We start from the raw sequence: 15,869 nt of genomic DNA on the forward strand, positions 1-15,869 counted from the left end.
TTTATTTTTTTAATTTAATTTATTAGTTTTCTTTTCAGTAAATACAGGCAGACATGAAATTTTTATATTCAACTTTTTATAGTCATTATAGGACTAGTAAAACTGTAAGGATTAGTAAAATATACTGGTATAGTTGTTGAGTCTTAAATGTTATTAGTGTGCTTCAAAAATAAAAAATCTGTCTTTGCCTTTCATGAATACCTGGAATGAAAATCATTTTCTTCTCCATTTTAATAGGTTTTATTTCGTCTCAATTTCCTGGTCGTGGTGTTATGCATAGTAATGGATCGGCCCTATCAGTTCTATTACTTTGTTCCCTTGGTCACCGTATGGTTCATAATTATATATGTCACTTTAGCATTGTGGCCACAAATAATCCAAAAAAAAGCAAATGGTAAATATGTTGTTTTACTCATGTTAATAAATATATTCTGTCACTGAACTACATTTCTTTTTAGTTGCTAAGGGCTGTTCTTTTTTATTGGAAAATGCAGACCATTTAAACTTGTGTAGTTTTGACATTTTGTTTTTAAACTGTTTCTACAATACTATAGCCAAGTAGGTCACTACTAAATACAGTTACATAATGCAACAAAATATAACACTATTGAATACTAGTTTATATTAAGGCTATGCATTCCTCCTCATCTAATATAGTAGGGTTAACTGCTTTTTATACAGCCTAAGTGAAGGAAGGGGAGACAAAGGGAAATCCTCCAGGGCATGAAGCCCCTCCTACATCCACATCCTAACTCTAGGTTGGCGGCTCTGTTATATTTGATTACATATGCATAGATAGAGATATTGAGTAAACATTCATTTGTAAGAAGCCTTTATATGCTTAACAGGTATAAAACACTAATATAAATTGTCTTCTGGGTAACCATTTAAGCAATTCTTATCAAACTGTTTTTAATATAAGAAACCTAAGTAACCAAAAGATTGTCAGTAAGTTTTAATGTTGAGATCCAACCTCTGTTGAAGATCATTAGTATCTTTGGGCAGCCATATGGAATAGGGTGTTTTTTGGGGGGCGGGAGTAGGGTCTCCCTCTATCCCAAGCTGACCTGGAATTCACCATGTAGTCTCAGGATGGCCTCAAACTCACAGCATTCTTTCTACCTCTGCCTCCTGAGTGCTGGGATTAAAGGTGCTCTCCACTATGCCCGGCAATAGGGTGGGTTTTTAATCAAATAAACAATCAGTGTGCATAAGGTTTGAACACATAATTTTAAATATGCATGTGTTAAAGTATGTCTTTTGATTAAATCCTGTCCAGAAAGGAATCTGCTCCTCTCTCTGGAACTTTAATGTTAGGGAAGTATTTCCCTATCCAATATTTAACCTGAGTTTTAGCATTACATTGAACATATATTTCTGTTTCTTTGTTGTAGCTTTCAATAATTTACAGGTATATTTGCATCCAAGAGATACTTTGAAATATAGCTACAGCAGACAAACAGCAGATGTATAACATACCAGCTGTATGTTGTAGCCCCATTCCTAGCAAGAATTCTCAGTTATTTCTCCTTGTTCCACCTTTCATTTATACCACCTAAATAATTATTCCATATCCCTGAATTCAAGGATTATTATTCTGAGAACTGTTCACGATACAGAATTGTTAACTAAAGAGTACTTAGTATGTTTTATAAGTTGAATATTTTCTCTTTTAGGAAATTGTCTCTGGCATTTTGGCTTACTATTGAAACTAGCCTTTTTGCTGTTATGCATATGTTTTTTGGCATATTCTCAGGTTTGTATAGTCTTTCAGTTTATATTTTAAAATATTTTAAAGTTGAAGTCTAGTAAGGAATGTAAGCAGTTAGACCTTTTATTTAAGCTTCATTTTTAATGACTGTAATAAAAGCGTCACTCCATAGCTGACTAGTCAGTGTAGTTCTTTTGAGACCGATCTACTTTTGTCACCACTGTTTTTGTTGTAAGAGCAATTTGAAGCTCTTCCTCTGGCAATTGTTCAAGATCCATTTTACATGACTTTGATCAATCAAACGTTTATTGAATGCCTCTTATGAGTCACTACTCTTAAGTGGAGATCAAAATTCTCTTGACAGAATTTGCAACTTAGTTTGTGCATTATTCATTGCATCAAACTGTTACTTGATTTTTCTGTAACTGCAGAGAGTAAATTTTTGGCAGTTAGAAAATTAACTTAGGTACAAAGGGGTGTGTGTAACATATCATGCATATAATTTAATAAATACCATGGTCATTTTATAACTCTGACCTTTCATTCCCTGTTTTGATGGATGAGAGTTCCTGTTGATTTAGCAGGATGTCAGTCTACTACTGCCAGAAATGTACATTTTACTTGGGCAGTATGATATTTATAACAAAGATTTGAACTTGAGCACCTACTGTTTGAAGCATATAGCAGTTTATGTGCATCCCCCAGGCTTCTTGGTACAAGGATATGTCAGTGTAAATACCCTGTAGGTGTAATTCTAACTGGGGAGGATTTCATTTTTGGTTTTTATCTTATTTTCATACTTAGAAGTGTTTAAAACATTTCTATTTCTGTATGACATCTTGGATGTTTCCAGTAGATAAATTAAAGAAGTAAAAGACAGGCAGATGTTTAAGGAAATAGGTAGCAAGTACTTGAAAGTAATTCATTAAAATTCTTAATACTGAGTGAGCACTTTGGAGAGAAAGACAGGACAACTGACTTGAGATTTAACAGAGAGAATAAGAAATTTTCTCCAGCTGTAAGACAGTGTTGACCAGACAAAAGGAAAAGAAGGTGCACAGTCCAGAGCAGTCCTCTGTCTTTAGCAAAATTATTGCTCAATAGAGCTTGTTTATTTAGCACATAACAACAAATTTTATTTAGAACTAAAAATTGTTATAAATATAGGAATTCTGCCTGTATATGTTTAGCAAGCTCATATTTGATAGATATATCCTATTATGTTATATATATCTATGTATTAATATTATATATCATCTAAAGTACTTGAAATTACAACTCTTGGTAAGAATCATGCTTAGGTTTCTGAGCTGTGGGTTTTGATACAACCTATTTGATATGTTATGTGCATTTTAAATTCTGGTTAAGTGGAGATTATTGCATTTTGTTAAAGTAATAAAGTTCTTTTGACCTAAATGTTCAGCATTACCTAACATATAAATCTTACTTTTTTCTTTGGTTTTTAATAATTATCTTTTAATCATGATATTACATTTTTATGCTGTGATAATAGGCACAGTAACAGAACTTTCCTTAATAGATTTGTCATCATTCTTTAGTATAGAAATTGAGGGTTTCTTTTCTTCTTTGAAAGACTTCATTAATGTGCAGGAATGTACTCGAGACTTCTACCCCTTCGTTCCCACATCTTCTAGGCCTTCACATTAATGAGAGCACCATTCACTAACTGGACCAGAGTAAAATTGTAAACTTTGCTTCATAGGCTACTAATGGTATTTATGAATGCTTGGTTGAATTAGGTGACTAAACCACTTTTAACTCTAATCATTAATTATAATTATTAAAGGCATTTAGAGGAAGATCTATATTTTAATGTTCATAATCATTCCTTCTGATATTGATAACACCCTGGCTCAAGAATTTAGTATTTTTGTGTTTGATTAGTAAATATTAGATATTTAGTGTACTAGATACAAAAATCTTAAATTGAATAACTTCCCAAGTACTGGTTTGTTTGCTCTTAAAATTTTGAGTCTAGCTTTGATGTAAGTCTAGCTTTCACATAATCTTTGCTGTGTACTTATAAATTAACTTATTTTTAATTGATTTCAAGTAAACTCATTTCAAATGCAATGAAGTTAAAAATTATGACTGACCCTTATATAATCCTAAAATTGGAAGCCTTTATAACAGAACTGCAAAGGAAGTAATGGCTTGTTTCATCTTCATTATTTTTGGGTTTCCTTAGGGTGCATTTGAGAAGATATTTTCTCTTTGGCCATTATCCAAGTGTTTTGAGCTGAAAGGGAATGTGTATGAATGGTGGTTCAGATGGAGGTTAGACCGTTACGTATGTATTTATTTTTGTTATTTTGTATTTCAAATTATACTGTTAGAAAATGATTCAAAATCTTCTATATTTTTATTTAGTTTCAGAATAAAAAATCATGTTGATTTAGTTATCAGTGCAGTCCAGCCCCATGATCCCCTCTCCCATACTGTTTTGTTATAGCAGGTAAACAACATATATGTCTACATTTGTCAGCAGGAAAAATGTTTTCTAAATATTGTCTGTAAAGTGGCTTTGGCTTATACTTTTAATGTATAGATGATACATATACATATGCTTTAGTCATTCTGAAGAATATTTATTGCGACATAGGTATCCTTAAGGTTGATGCTATCAAGTATATATTCAATAAAGAAGACATACCACTGCACTGCCAAACCTTTATAGTATAATCTAAAATCTAGAACTACTTTTTATACTGGGTATAAAGCTGCAGTGTGGGCTGTGTGGTACACACATGCAAAGAAGAAGCAGAAATGATTGGACTGTTCCATATACATAACTTCAGTGGTTAAGATGTGATTGGCTGAGCAAATGTAGCATATCTATCACAGCATGTAGAAAATGACATCTAATCAAAGTAAATACTCATGACTTAACTCTCTCCCCTTTATTGTCCATCTTTGCCTCATCTCTTCTCTTTCAACACATTATCTTCTTCTCTGTACTGTGTCATTCCTGGTTTCTAACTCCTATTTACTTTCTAGTGTACTGTGTCTCATTTCCAAGCTGTATATGAATAAGACTTTGCTGAAGTTTTACTGGGCAGTCTGCTCTAATGTGCTTATCTTAGTTTGTTTGGCCATTTCAGACTAGTTGGCTCATGAACAACACAATGTATTTCTCCTGAGTTCTAGAGGCTGGGAAATCTAGCCCCTATAGGGTTTGGTGAGCCCCTACTTCCTACCCATGGACTGCTGTGTTCTCACTGTGGGGAAGAGACAAGGGAGCTTACTGGTGGTCTTTTGAAAAACGCACTGATCACATCCACAAAGAATCCATCCCCATGATCTCATTTCCCAGATACTTTACCTTACAAATTGTCTCATTGGGGATTATATTTCAAGACAAGAGGTTGTTCTGGGGGAGTAAGACATAACACTCAAGTCTATTTGTGAAGACAGTTTACTTAGAAAAAGAAGGTATTTCTGTTCTCTCCTCTGCCTTATTACTTTTTCATTCTTATGTACATTGTCTCCATGTTTAAAATATGACTTAGTGTTACTGTTGTTTGATTTGACTCAAAGAATCCACATAAAATATCTTTTATTCTTGACAATACTTATATTTAGAGCGTATTGTTAGTTGTGGGGAGAGTTCTGAGAGTGTAGCCAAGCAGAGTTTGTCACATTGAGCAGGTACAAGACTCTAGATTCAATCTCAGCACCAGAAACAAAAAATACTATTTCTTACTCACTTGCTGTTCAGAAAACTCAAGATAAACCAAATTTATCTCATACTGTTGAGAGAGATGCTAGTCTATTGATAGCTCCTGATAAGTAACTGTTCAAGGTTTTCTCTTGAGATTAAAGTTTTCCATGGAAAACCAAAGATTTAAGTTTTTAATCTTTTATTAATAAATAAATAAAAATATTTGTTTTGTGAATTTTTAAAAAGTAAGTATTTGAAATAAATTTTCTATTTTTTTTCAGGTAGTCTTCCATGGAATGCTATTTGCTTTTATTTATCTGGCTTTACAGAAGCGTCAAGTACTTTCTGAAGGAAAGGGTGAACCTCTATTTTCAAACAGAATTTCAAACTTTCTATTGTTTATTTCAGTAGTTTCTTTCTTGGTAAGTTTTGAAATGTAATTTTCAAATTTTTCAAAATAAGTCTTAACTTTTAAAATACTTTTTCACCTTACTTTTTTCTGATTGCATAGACATCTTAAATGATACAAATATAAGTTCAATATGAAGAATAACAAAGTACATTGAAATAGGAATTTTAAAAGTTATAATCAGTTTGGAAAGCAGCATCTGTGCACTGTGGATCTGAAGAGCTGTCTTTGTCTCTGTCACAGAAGCAGCTCTGTTCCTCTCTGCTGCCTTATACTCACAGAGTTAATCTAGCAAAAAGTAAAACAAACCTACAGAGAATTTTACTGATGACTTATTATAGCATAATGAACTAAAATATTGTAAATAAGAAAACTACTAAAAAAAAGTTCTGAGCACTATCCCTATTTAAAGCCTAACTGTTTTTGTAAAGTGATCTAGACGCTTTTTGTTTCAGACCTATTCCATCTGGGCTAGCAGTTGTAAAAACAAAGCAGAGTGTAACGAACTCCACCCATCTGTTTCTGTGGTACAGGTAATCTTTCTTTTAATTTCTTCTTAAACCAGGTCTTGCTATGTAGCCCACACTGACCTCAAACTCCATATCCTCTTACCTCAGTTTCTCAAGTACTGATATTGTGGCATCACCATCACACTCTCCTCCAGATAATTGTCTTCATTTAGAGAATTTTTTCTTTTAATATTTGATAAGAACATGGTGTTTACAAGTAAAAGGATTTAAGTTGAAAACTTCAGAAGCTTTGGAGAAATTACTTACTACATCTAAGCCCTATCTTCTTTTATAATAGAGATATTAAATTTTCTCTCAAAGATTGTTATGTTATATGTTTGGAAATGATCCACTCAGTATTTGTCATCTAAAACATTTTGATCTCTTTCTATTTGCTGTTTCATTATTTATTCAAATTTATTTAATTACAAGTATTAATTCCTTACTATGTTAAGTCCAAAGGTAGATATGAGGCTCAGTGGTAAACAAGGTATGACTCCTGTACTCATACTGAATAGTCTAATAGAGATATATGAATCTAGAAACCTTCATTCACTTACTTAACAATGTTTTGTATTCATTTAATAATTTTTCAATGTGTGTGAGCATGTATGCCCATGTGGTATATCATGTGTGTCTGCACAGATGCATACCTATGTACACACAAGCAGTAGTTTATTACCTGCTGCTTTTTTAAATCAAGAACATTTCTTCACATTTTGAAAGTTAAGATCATCCAAGTAACTTCAAAAGCTATAGACTGCATCCTTTTCCTGACCACATTTTATTATCATTCTTAGATGTGAATAGAGGGCGTGTGATGTGATGTGTGTATATATGTGTTTCTCTGAAGCATAAATTGATTTTTATAATCCTTTTTTTTAAAGAAAAGTTTGAAAGGATCATTGTAAAAGAATCTCTTCTGGATAATTTTTAGCTTCTTTATAAGTAGGATGAATTCTTTGGGGAGTTTTCTGTTTAGTAAACTGATTACTAGAGGTGAGACTATGAAATGACAGGTTAGAAAATGCACGGCTGTCCTACCTTGTATTTAAAAAAGAGAGAGAAGATGGGGCTTAGCAGATATAGGACTTGCAAAGCCTAATGATCCCAGTTTGATTCCCCAGTGCCCACGTAAAGCCATACAAACTGATCCATACATCTGGAGTTTGTTTTCAGTGGCTAGAGGCCCTGGCGTTATGGCCCTCCCCCTCTCTCTCTCTCTCTCTCTCTCTCTCTCTCTCTCTCTCTTTCTCTCTCTCTCTCTCTCCTTGCAAATAAATATTTTTTTCAAAAAGAGAGAGAAGATGATGACATGGAATCCAAAAGCTGGAGGAAAAACCTCAAAGGCAGAAAGATATGACAGAGAACTACACATGTGATACTCTTCAAGATATTTTCTTTAAGGTCATGAGGCACAGACATATTTACAGCCTGGCTTTTCTCATGCTAGCATGATTGTCAATGGATGGAGGATTGTGTTAGTCAGATTTCTATCAGTGGGACAAAATACCTGAGGAAAACAACTTATAGTAGGAAAAACTTGTTTGGGCTTACGATTTTAGACATTTCAGTCCAGAATCAGTGGGTGCTGGTATTTCTGGGCTGTGTTAAGGCACAACATCTTGGCAGCAAACATGGCAGAGTAAGGCTGCTCACCTCATGATACCAGTAGGCAGAAAGAGAGAAAGTAAGGGTTTTGGTGTAAGATACACTCTTTACAGACATACCCCTACTGACATACTTCCTCCACGTAGGGCTAATCCACTGATGAAGGTAGTGTTCTTGTGAGCTAATCAACTTTCAGCAGTGCCATCACATGAGAACTGAACCTTTCACACGTGGCCCATTTGGGGGACACTTTATGTCCAAACCATTCAAGGAAATTTGAAACAAATAGAGGAAAGGAGTGACTACCAGCAAAGTAGATATGCTATGGAAGGAGCAAAATTATAACATGAAATTTTGTCACATAAATATGATACCAACTTTTTCTTAAACAAAGAGCCACATATAAGTTTTTATTTTCTCCATTACAGATAAAGCTCTGCTGCAAATAGATGTGTGTATATGCAGAATTCTTTAGGCAAAACACTTTAATAAATATATAAGTATATTAATAATACTTACCTTTATGAATTCTCCCTCATAGATTTTAGCCTTCATCCTAATAAGGAACATCCCTGGATATGCCCGTTCAGTTTACAGTTCATTTTTTGCATGGTTTGGAAAAATTTCACTAGAGGTTGGTACATTGATATTTTACATTATCATGCACAACCAGGTGTTGTGTGAAAATGTGTATGTGCATGTGTATGTGTACTTACATGTGTGTATGTGTAAATATGACATATTTTTAAACCAAAGCTATGTTTTATGACTCATACTCAAGACTTTCAATCATAGTAATAGCTTTTATAGTGTTTTAAAAACACTCTTAGAAAATAACTATACATAGACAACTTTGAAAACATTCTTTATAACAACCAAACTACAGAGAGCAAGGGAAAAATGCTAGACCAGATATAAATGAAGTCAAGCTAGGGAGATTCTCATTTGTTAATAATCTCCATAATTAAATACTATATCACTGGAATTCATTATTGATGTTTATCATAATAAAGTTCACTTTGAATATGATTGGGAAGTGTGGGAAGATATTTAAAATTGATTGGGTTTTGTGGAGGCTCCATTATATGAAGCTATTTGCCTGTACCGTGTACTGGTAGGTTGAAGGGCATGGTGCAGACCCTTCCTTGTCTTCCCACAGAGCAAACCAAGTTCTGCTGAGTTCTCCAGTCAGGGTTCAGTCATTTCCTTTGTCTTGTTGGTGAGAGGGTTATGTGACAGCTTTTCAGGGTCAATAGCGATACAAAATCAAATGGTTTGGAAAAGTCTTAAGCTATGACGTATTCATTCACTTTCTGTACATAACTAACTTTACATGGTTTTTCTCCTAGCTATTTATTTGTCAATATCACATATGGCTGGCAGCGGACACAAGGGGTATCTTGGTACTCATCCCTGGGAACCCAATGCTCAACATCATTGTGAGCACCTTCATCTTTGTTTGTGTGGCACATGAAATTTCCCGAATCACTAATGATCTTGCACAGATTATTATTCCTAAGGATACCTCATCACTCTTGAAAAGGTTGGCTTGTATAGCAGCATTTTTTTGTGGACTACTCATCTTATCATCCATTCAAGATAAATCGAGACATTAGGTTCCTTAAAACCTAAAGAAAAAAAAAAAAAGCTGTTCAGGTTTACTTTGTGTCTGTCTGGAAGAGAAAAGCATCAATCTGGAGACATAAATGGTTCTGTAAATATAAATATGTGTGGCAAGAGGACAGTTTAGTAATGTCTGTTGATTGTGTGTGATTGTATATATTGGAAGTGTACATATCCATTGTATAACACTTAAAACAAAAACAGCATGCATCATATAGGATTGCATGTGAAAAGTTTTTTTTTTTTCTACTGGGTCTATATTTCCATTTATACATGCTTTCAAGGTAACATATGAAGGCAGGAAAATGATTGACTTTCCAGTAATAAAATATAATTTAATTAGCTTAATGACACCTGTGAGTGTTGTGATATTCAATAAAATTTTGGTAATAATATGGTCTGCACCTGTATTCATTGTGGAACTTCCTACTTCATTGAAAACTTTTTTACTAAAGAATGTCTTGCAGTATTGTTTTCTTATCATATGTGCAATGATGTGGCATGAAAGGCAGTATGCCTTTAATTTATGTGCGTTCATATTCTGACATGATTTTCCTTCCCAGCTTGGGTTGGCAGGTTTATAAGCTTCAGTCTTTGTACACTTTGTCTCCACTAGAGTTGTTCTAAAGCTCCATGACAGGGTTTGTTATTGTTAATGTCGTTGTGAAAAGACCATATTTTCCTTCTAGTCCAGATCTGTTTGCTTTTCCTGAGCTCTACCAGTGAAATTCAGATACCCTGTGGATTCTTTAGCCTGCTCATTTCCCATAATTAATTTTTGTATATTATTTCCAATGTTTGGAAAGCTCTTTGTAGCCATTTTGGTATTTTGTATCATCACCTCCTATTTTTAAAAACAAATATTTATCAACATAAACATGTGCAGTGTAGTAAAGATTCAAGTTATCATGATTGAGGTGTATGACCATAGTAGAATCTTAAGTAAATTGGTGACTTTGAACAATAAATGTTTTTGTTTGTTTTTTATAAGCTGTTAGAGGTATACATTTATTTATCTGTTGTACATATTTGATTATGATTTTTAATGTATGAAATATTGCACTTATTTGCTTTTACTATGTGTGTGGTAAAATATATTTTCTGTTTATGTAAAAATATGCAGTAATTTAAACAGTAAATAAACATTCTGTGGATGCTTATTTTTGTATTGGCAAAGTATCAATTAAACTATGTGTGTTCTTTTAAAAAAATTCTGGATCTTTTATTAATTGGCTCAAAGTTCTAACTCATTTGCTTTATCAAGTTCTTAATACATAGGGGTAAGTCACCAAGGGAAGTGGAATAAGGAAGAGCACAGTTGTCTCCTTGTGTTGGCAGCCTGCCTTCACCTAAGAACTTAAGTACTATGGCTTATTTCTAGTTCAACTTCAAGATTTTAGAGTTTTAATTATTATTTATATAGTGCCAGACTTATGTTTTATTGATATAGTCTCATTAACTAAGGAATATATCTTGGAAAGAATTGTATATTTTTTCTTTTCCTCTTTTTCTGCCTTACTTAATCTTTTGACATTTCCCAGATAGACAATTGTAATGATTCATTGCTCTGCCTCCTAGACTACAGCTTTATAAGTAGAGAACAGTATAGTTATAAATCAAAACTTCCAAGTGTTGTGATCACATTATTCTTGCTCATGTAGCTTGCCAATGAGTAGAGTGCATTTTAATTTAGCTTGTAAGTTTTATCACCTGAAAGACTCTTCCTGATGAAACAGTTGAAAAAGAAAGATGACCATTATGTCTCGGTACTTTAGAGGCATTTAAGCCTTCCAGCAGTGATGCCTGAATGAATGTGTAAATTTTTCCCTCCTATTAGAATGCAAGCTTAAAACTTAACTGTTTCTTCATGATGTTTTATCTAATTTGCAAAACTTTTTGAATATAACAATACATAATATGATTAAAAATATAGTCTATTTTCATATTTATACTCAAATGTTTGATTTTTTATTTGGTTTTATTAATGTGTCTTATGAGTAAGTGACTGTTACATAAATCACCGCCATGATAACATGTGTATTGCCACAATGATACCATCTATGTAGGGTAACTATCAATATTTTTCTCTGTAGTGATGCCAATGTTTACTAGTTTCTTTAGTCACACATATGATTGTTCAAAGTAAGATGTTGAACAGATTATTTATATAAGCTGAAATTTAGATAAAGACACAATTCTCTAAACTCAGCTCTCCTATAATAGAAAACTCATTTTCAGAAGTCAATCTATGACTACAGAAATTAGTTTTCCCAGAACCTTCCCTGCTTCCTGAGCCTCTCCACCCCCAGATGTGTAGCTTTCCTAGATAAACAGTGAAAATTCAACCCAATGACTGGAGCTATAGCTCAGCAGTTAAAGGCATTTGCTGTACAAGCTGCTGACTTAACCTGAGTTCAAGGCCCAGCACTTACATTAAAGCCAGACACAGGGCTGGAGGGATGGCTTAGTGGTTAAGGTATTTGCCTGTGAAGCCAAAGGACCCAGGTTTGATTCCCTAGGACCCACACAAACCAGATGTACAAGGTGGCTTATGTGTCTCGAGTTTGTTTGCAGTAGCTGGAGACCCTGGTCCACCCATTCTCTTTATATCTGCCTCTTCCCCCCACCTGCAAATAAGATAGAAAGAATTCCAGAAGTCTTTAAAAAAATAATAAAGCCAGACACAAAGTGCACATGCATCTGGGAAGCAGCACCAGGAGAATCATGAAGCTTGTGGGCCTTTCCAGGAGAAAGAAAAATAAAAGAACAAGAGAGACCCTGTCTCAAAAACCAAATGGTAGTAGACAACCAATACCCCAGGGTTGTCTTCTGACCTCTCTTCCATGCCATGGCACATTTTTGTTCACACACACACACACACACACACACACACACACACACACACAGTCTTTTTAAAAAGATAAAAAAGAATTCAACCTAAGGGTTTTAGGAGGGGAGGGTCACACAGGCCTCTATCCCACCCCCATAGGCAGTTATTGCTGGCTGGAAGAGGAAGGGACATTTTCTTCAGTGGTATATTATGCCCATGTACCTATAAGTAGCGCCATACCCATGCTCCTGAAAAAAGAAAAGATATGGTTGGGAAGAGTGACGGACTCCACTGGAGTGGGAGGGGGATAAGAGAGGGTTACAGGGAGTATATATGAACAAAATATATATGAAAACATAAAACTCATGTATAATTAGTATATGTTCAAAACAAATTCAGCCTACACCCCAAACCCATTATTCTGAGTTAGATCATATAATTTACTGGAATTAAAACACATATGTCACTATTCCATTTTAAGTTAATCATTTTTTAAATAGGTGGATTTTACTTCCACAAATACTTTCATTATTTTGAGTGTTCGCATAGCAAGCTTGTAAACTTGATACAGTTAACTTGAATAATATATTAGTATTTTATTTAATTTTTACGAGGCTGTAAACAATGAGGAAGAATGGATAGAACGATAGACAGTAGGTAGGTAGATAGTTAGATGGTAGATGATGATAGATAGATGATAGATTGATAGATTAATAGGTGATAGAGAAGTAGAAAGACAAATGAGCACCAGCCAAAGAACCAAAAGCAGTGCCTTCATAAAATAAACATTAAATGAAAGCCAGCATATTAAAGAGTATTTGCAATTTCTTCAGGAATGTCCCTTTATAAATTTGAACTTGTATAAATCTAACAAATGTGAAGAGAACCAGTGAAGGATTTTTATGATGAACAATATCAAATTGCTAGTATACTACAATTTTTTGTTTTACTTAGAAATGACAGCTCAGGACTGGGGAGATTGGCTCAGCAGTTAAAAGGTGCTTACTTGAAAACCTGACAGCCTGGGTTCAATTCTCCAGTACCAATGTAAAGCCAAATGCACAAAAGTGGTGCATGCACCTGGAGTTCTTTTGCAGTGGCAGGAGGCCCTGGTTCATGGAGCACCCATTCCCTTTCTGTCTCTGTCTGTCTGTCTCTCTATCATAAATGAATATATATATATTATTAAAAATGTTAGTTGACAGTTGGGATATGGGGTCAGTGGATAAAGCACTTGATATGCAAATGTTAGTACACCAGTTTGGATTCCCTCACTCCACATAAAAACCAGAAGATACTGGAAGTGGCTTTTGCATTCATGACTTCACAGCAATCGTTACCTGCACCAGACCTGCACAATATTGGGCCCATCAATATTTCATCAATGAAAAATAGAGGAAGATAAATAAATAAATGATAAAACTAAATAAAACATCAAACTAGAAGACAGACTAGTTGTAAGGAAGGATTTCACTGGAAGGGAGGCATGTAGGGGACAAGAGAAGTTAATAGGCAGTATTATGATTAAGTACATTACAGACATGTATGAAAATTGTCAACTAAAACGTTTTGCTTTTTCTGTTGTTGTTTTTCGAGGTAGGGTCTCACTCTAGCCCAGACTGAACTGGAATTCACTATGGAGTCTCAGGGTGGCCTCAAACTCAGGGCAATCCTCTTACTTCGGCCTCCTGAGTGCTGGAATTAAAGGCATGAGCCACCACTCCCAGCACATGTTTTGCTTTTTTTTTTTTTTTTTTTTTTAATGGACGCTATAGTGGGCTTCTGTAATCCCAGCCCATTGACAGAGAGAGGTAAGGCAAAGACAGGAGAATTTCCTGGAAGCTCGTGGCCTAGCAATTGCAGCTGTGAACAAGAAGAACAAAAGACCAACTTCAAAGGACCAACATGAGGAAGTTGTCCCCAGACCTGCACACATGCACCCTCTAAACACAAACACCAAAAAGAAAAGAAAAACAAAACAGGAAATAAGAGCTTGATGTAGTTCAACCTAAGAGCTTCCCTTGTTTGTTTTTTGGTTTTGAAAATGTAGTTAAGTGACCTAAAGATTTTATATTGATAATTATTTTAAAATTATAGTTATTAAATTAGGTAATGTTTAGCATAGTTTTAAAAGTTGATGAAAACTATGGGGCTGGAGACATAGCAGTTAGGGGCTTGCCTACAAGGCCTAAGGACCCAAGTTTAATTCCCCAGTAACTACATAAGCCAGATGCACAAGATGACACATGGATCTGGAGTTCATTTGCAGTAGCTGGGAGCCCTGGCATACTCATTCTCTCTCACACTCTTGCTCTCTCTCTCTCTCTCTCTCTCTCTCTCTCTCTCTTTCTCCTCCTCCTTCTATCTCTCTCTCTGCTTCTTCTCTCAAATAAATAAATAAAATATAAAAGTTGATGAAAAAAATTAGTTTTGAAAAGTACATTTAAATTTGTGTTTGTCTTTAACAAAATTTCTTTTAGTGTCGTATCTGGTAGGAGTTAGAAAGACTAAATTTCCTTAAAGGATTCACAAAGTAGCACATGCAAGAGGCTATTTTTCAAAATAATTGAGGCTAGTATAAATTGCAAAATACCTAACAGAATAGAAATAACTTACTTAAGTAAGTTTTGTAAATCCTACTTATAGCACTCTAAAAATGACATTTGGAGAATTAAAATGGGATGGATCAACATCTTAAAAGGAAGTTTGTGGCTTCCTAAAAGTGTGTCTACCAAGTGTAACAAAAAATATATTTACCCTTTATAATTTTTAAAATTTGGTTATTTATATTTTGCTTTCAATTGTTGATATCTAGAGGTGCATACTTAAAACACAGAGAGAATTTTCTAATAATGAAAATTGTTTGAAATTTACTGTCATGAAAATACTACACTTTTTAGTTCTGGAGCTATCACATATTGATTAACTATTTTAGTCTTCATGAACAAAGTAATGTCAGATCATCTTCACTCACAGTCAATGCTCCACATTATCACCCATCTCTTCTTAGTATATATGAATTCTAGTTCACTTCATTCATATTCTTTGATATGCATTATGTAAATAATTTAACTAGGAGTAGCATCAGGAAACCAGAGTTTCAATGCTAGTCTTTCTCTGGAGGAGAGTTGGGAAGTAGGGGAGAAGAAGCCTTTTTTTCTTGATGGGCACTATGTTTATTTAAGCCTTGTTCAAACATTTCCCAGACTAAAATTAATTAAAAGTAGGTTATACTGAATAGAAATTTGGAAGCTAAATGGCCCATCTGTTTAAAAACAGATGCAATATTTTTCCTAAAAAGAATCTTGACCTCACTCTAGAATATTATATTCTTAAGTTTCCTCAAAAATATTACTCATATATCAGCTCAATATAGTATTTACTGATTTTTCCCACAGCCTGTGAATAGTTATAATCTAGATACAGAATTTTCAGTATTCAATCCCCAGTTATTGTGTGTATGGGCATATATATATACACACATTTGTGTGTGT

At 34.2% G+C, this 15,869-nt stretch overlaps 1 protein-coding gene across 2 annotated transcripts in view; it reads left to right on the forward strand.

Annotated features, from left to right (window-relative positions):
* Positions 1-11,494, forward strand: part of Casd1 (CAS1 domain containing 1) — a 47,845-nt gene extending 36,351 nt beyond the window's left edge. For both annotated transcript variants that reach the window (XM_045160671.1, XM_045160672.1), the window contains exons 12-18: positions 238-394; positions 1,677-1,756; positions 3,921-4,022; positions 5,675-5,815; positions 6,258-6,335; positions 8,464-8,556; positions 9,272-11,494. In XM_045160671.1, coding sequence (XP_045016606.1) covers positions 238-394; positions 1,677-1,756; positions 3,921-4,022; positions 5,675-5,815; positions 6,258-6,335; positions 8,464-8,556; positions 9,272-9,538 — 918 coding nt within the window. In that variant the 3' untranslated portion in view covers positions 9,539-11,494. The remainder of the gene's footprint in view (positions 1-237; positions 395-1,676; positions 1,757-3,920; positions 4,023-5,674; positions 5,816-6,257; positions 6,336-8,463; positions 8,557-9,271) is intronic.
* The last annotated feature ends 4,375 nt before the right edge of the window (positions 11,495-15,869 follow it).

This window comes from Jaculus jaculus, chromosome 10, assembly GCF_020740685.1.
Source record: "Jaculus jaculus isolate mJacJac1 chromosome 10, mJacJac1.mat.Y.cur, whole genome shotgun sequence".
Classification (NCBI taxonomy): Eukaryota; Metazoa; Chordata; class Mammalia; order Rodentia; family Dipodidae; genus Jaculus; species Jaculus jaculus.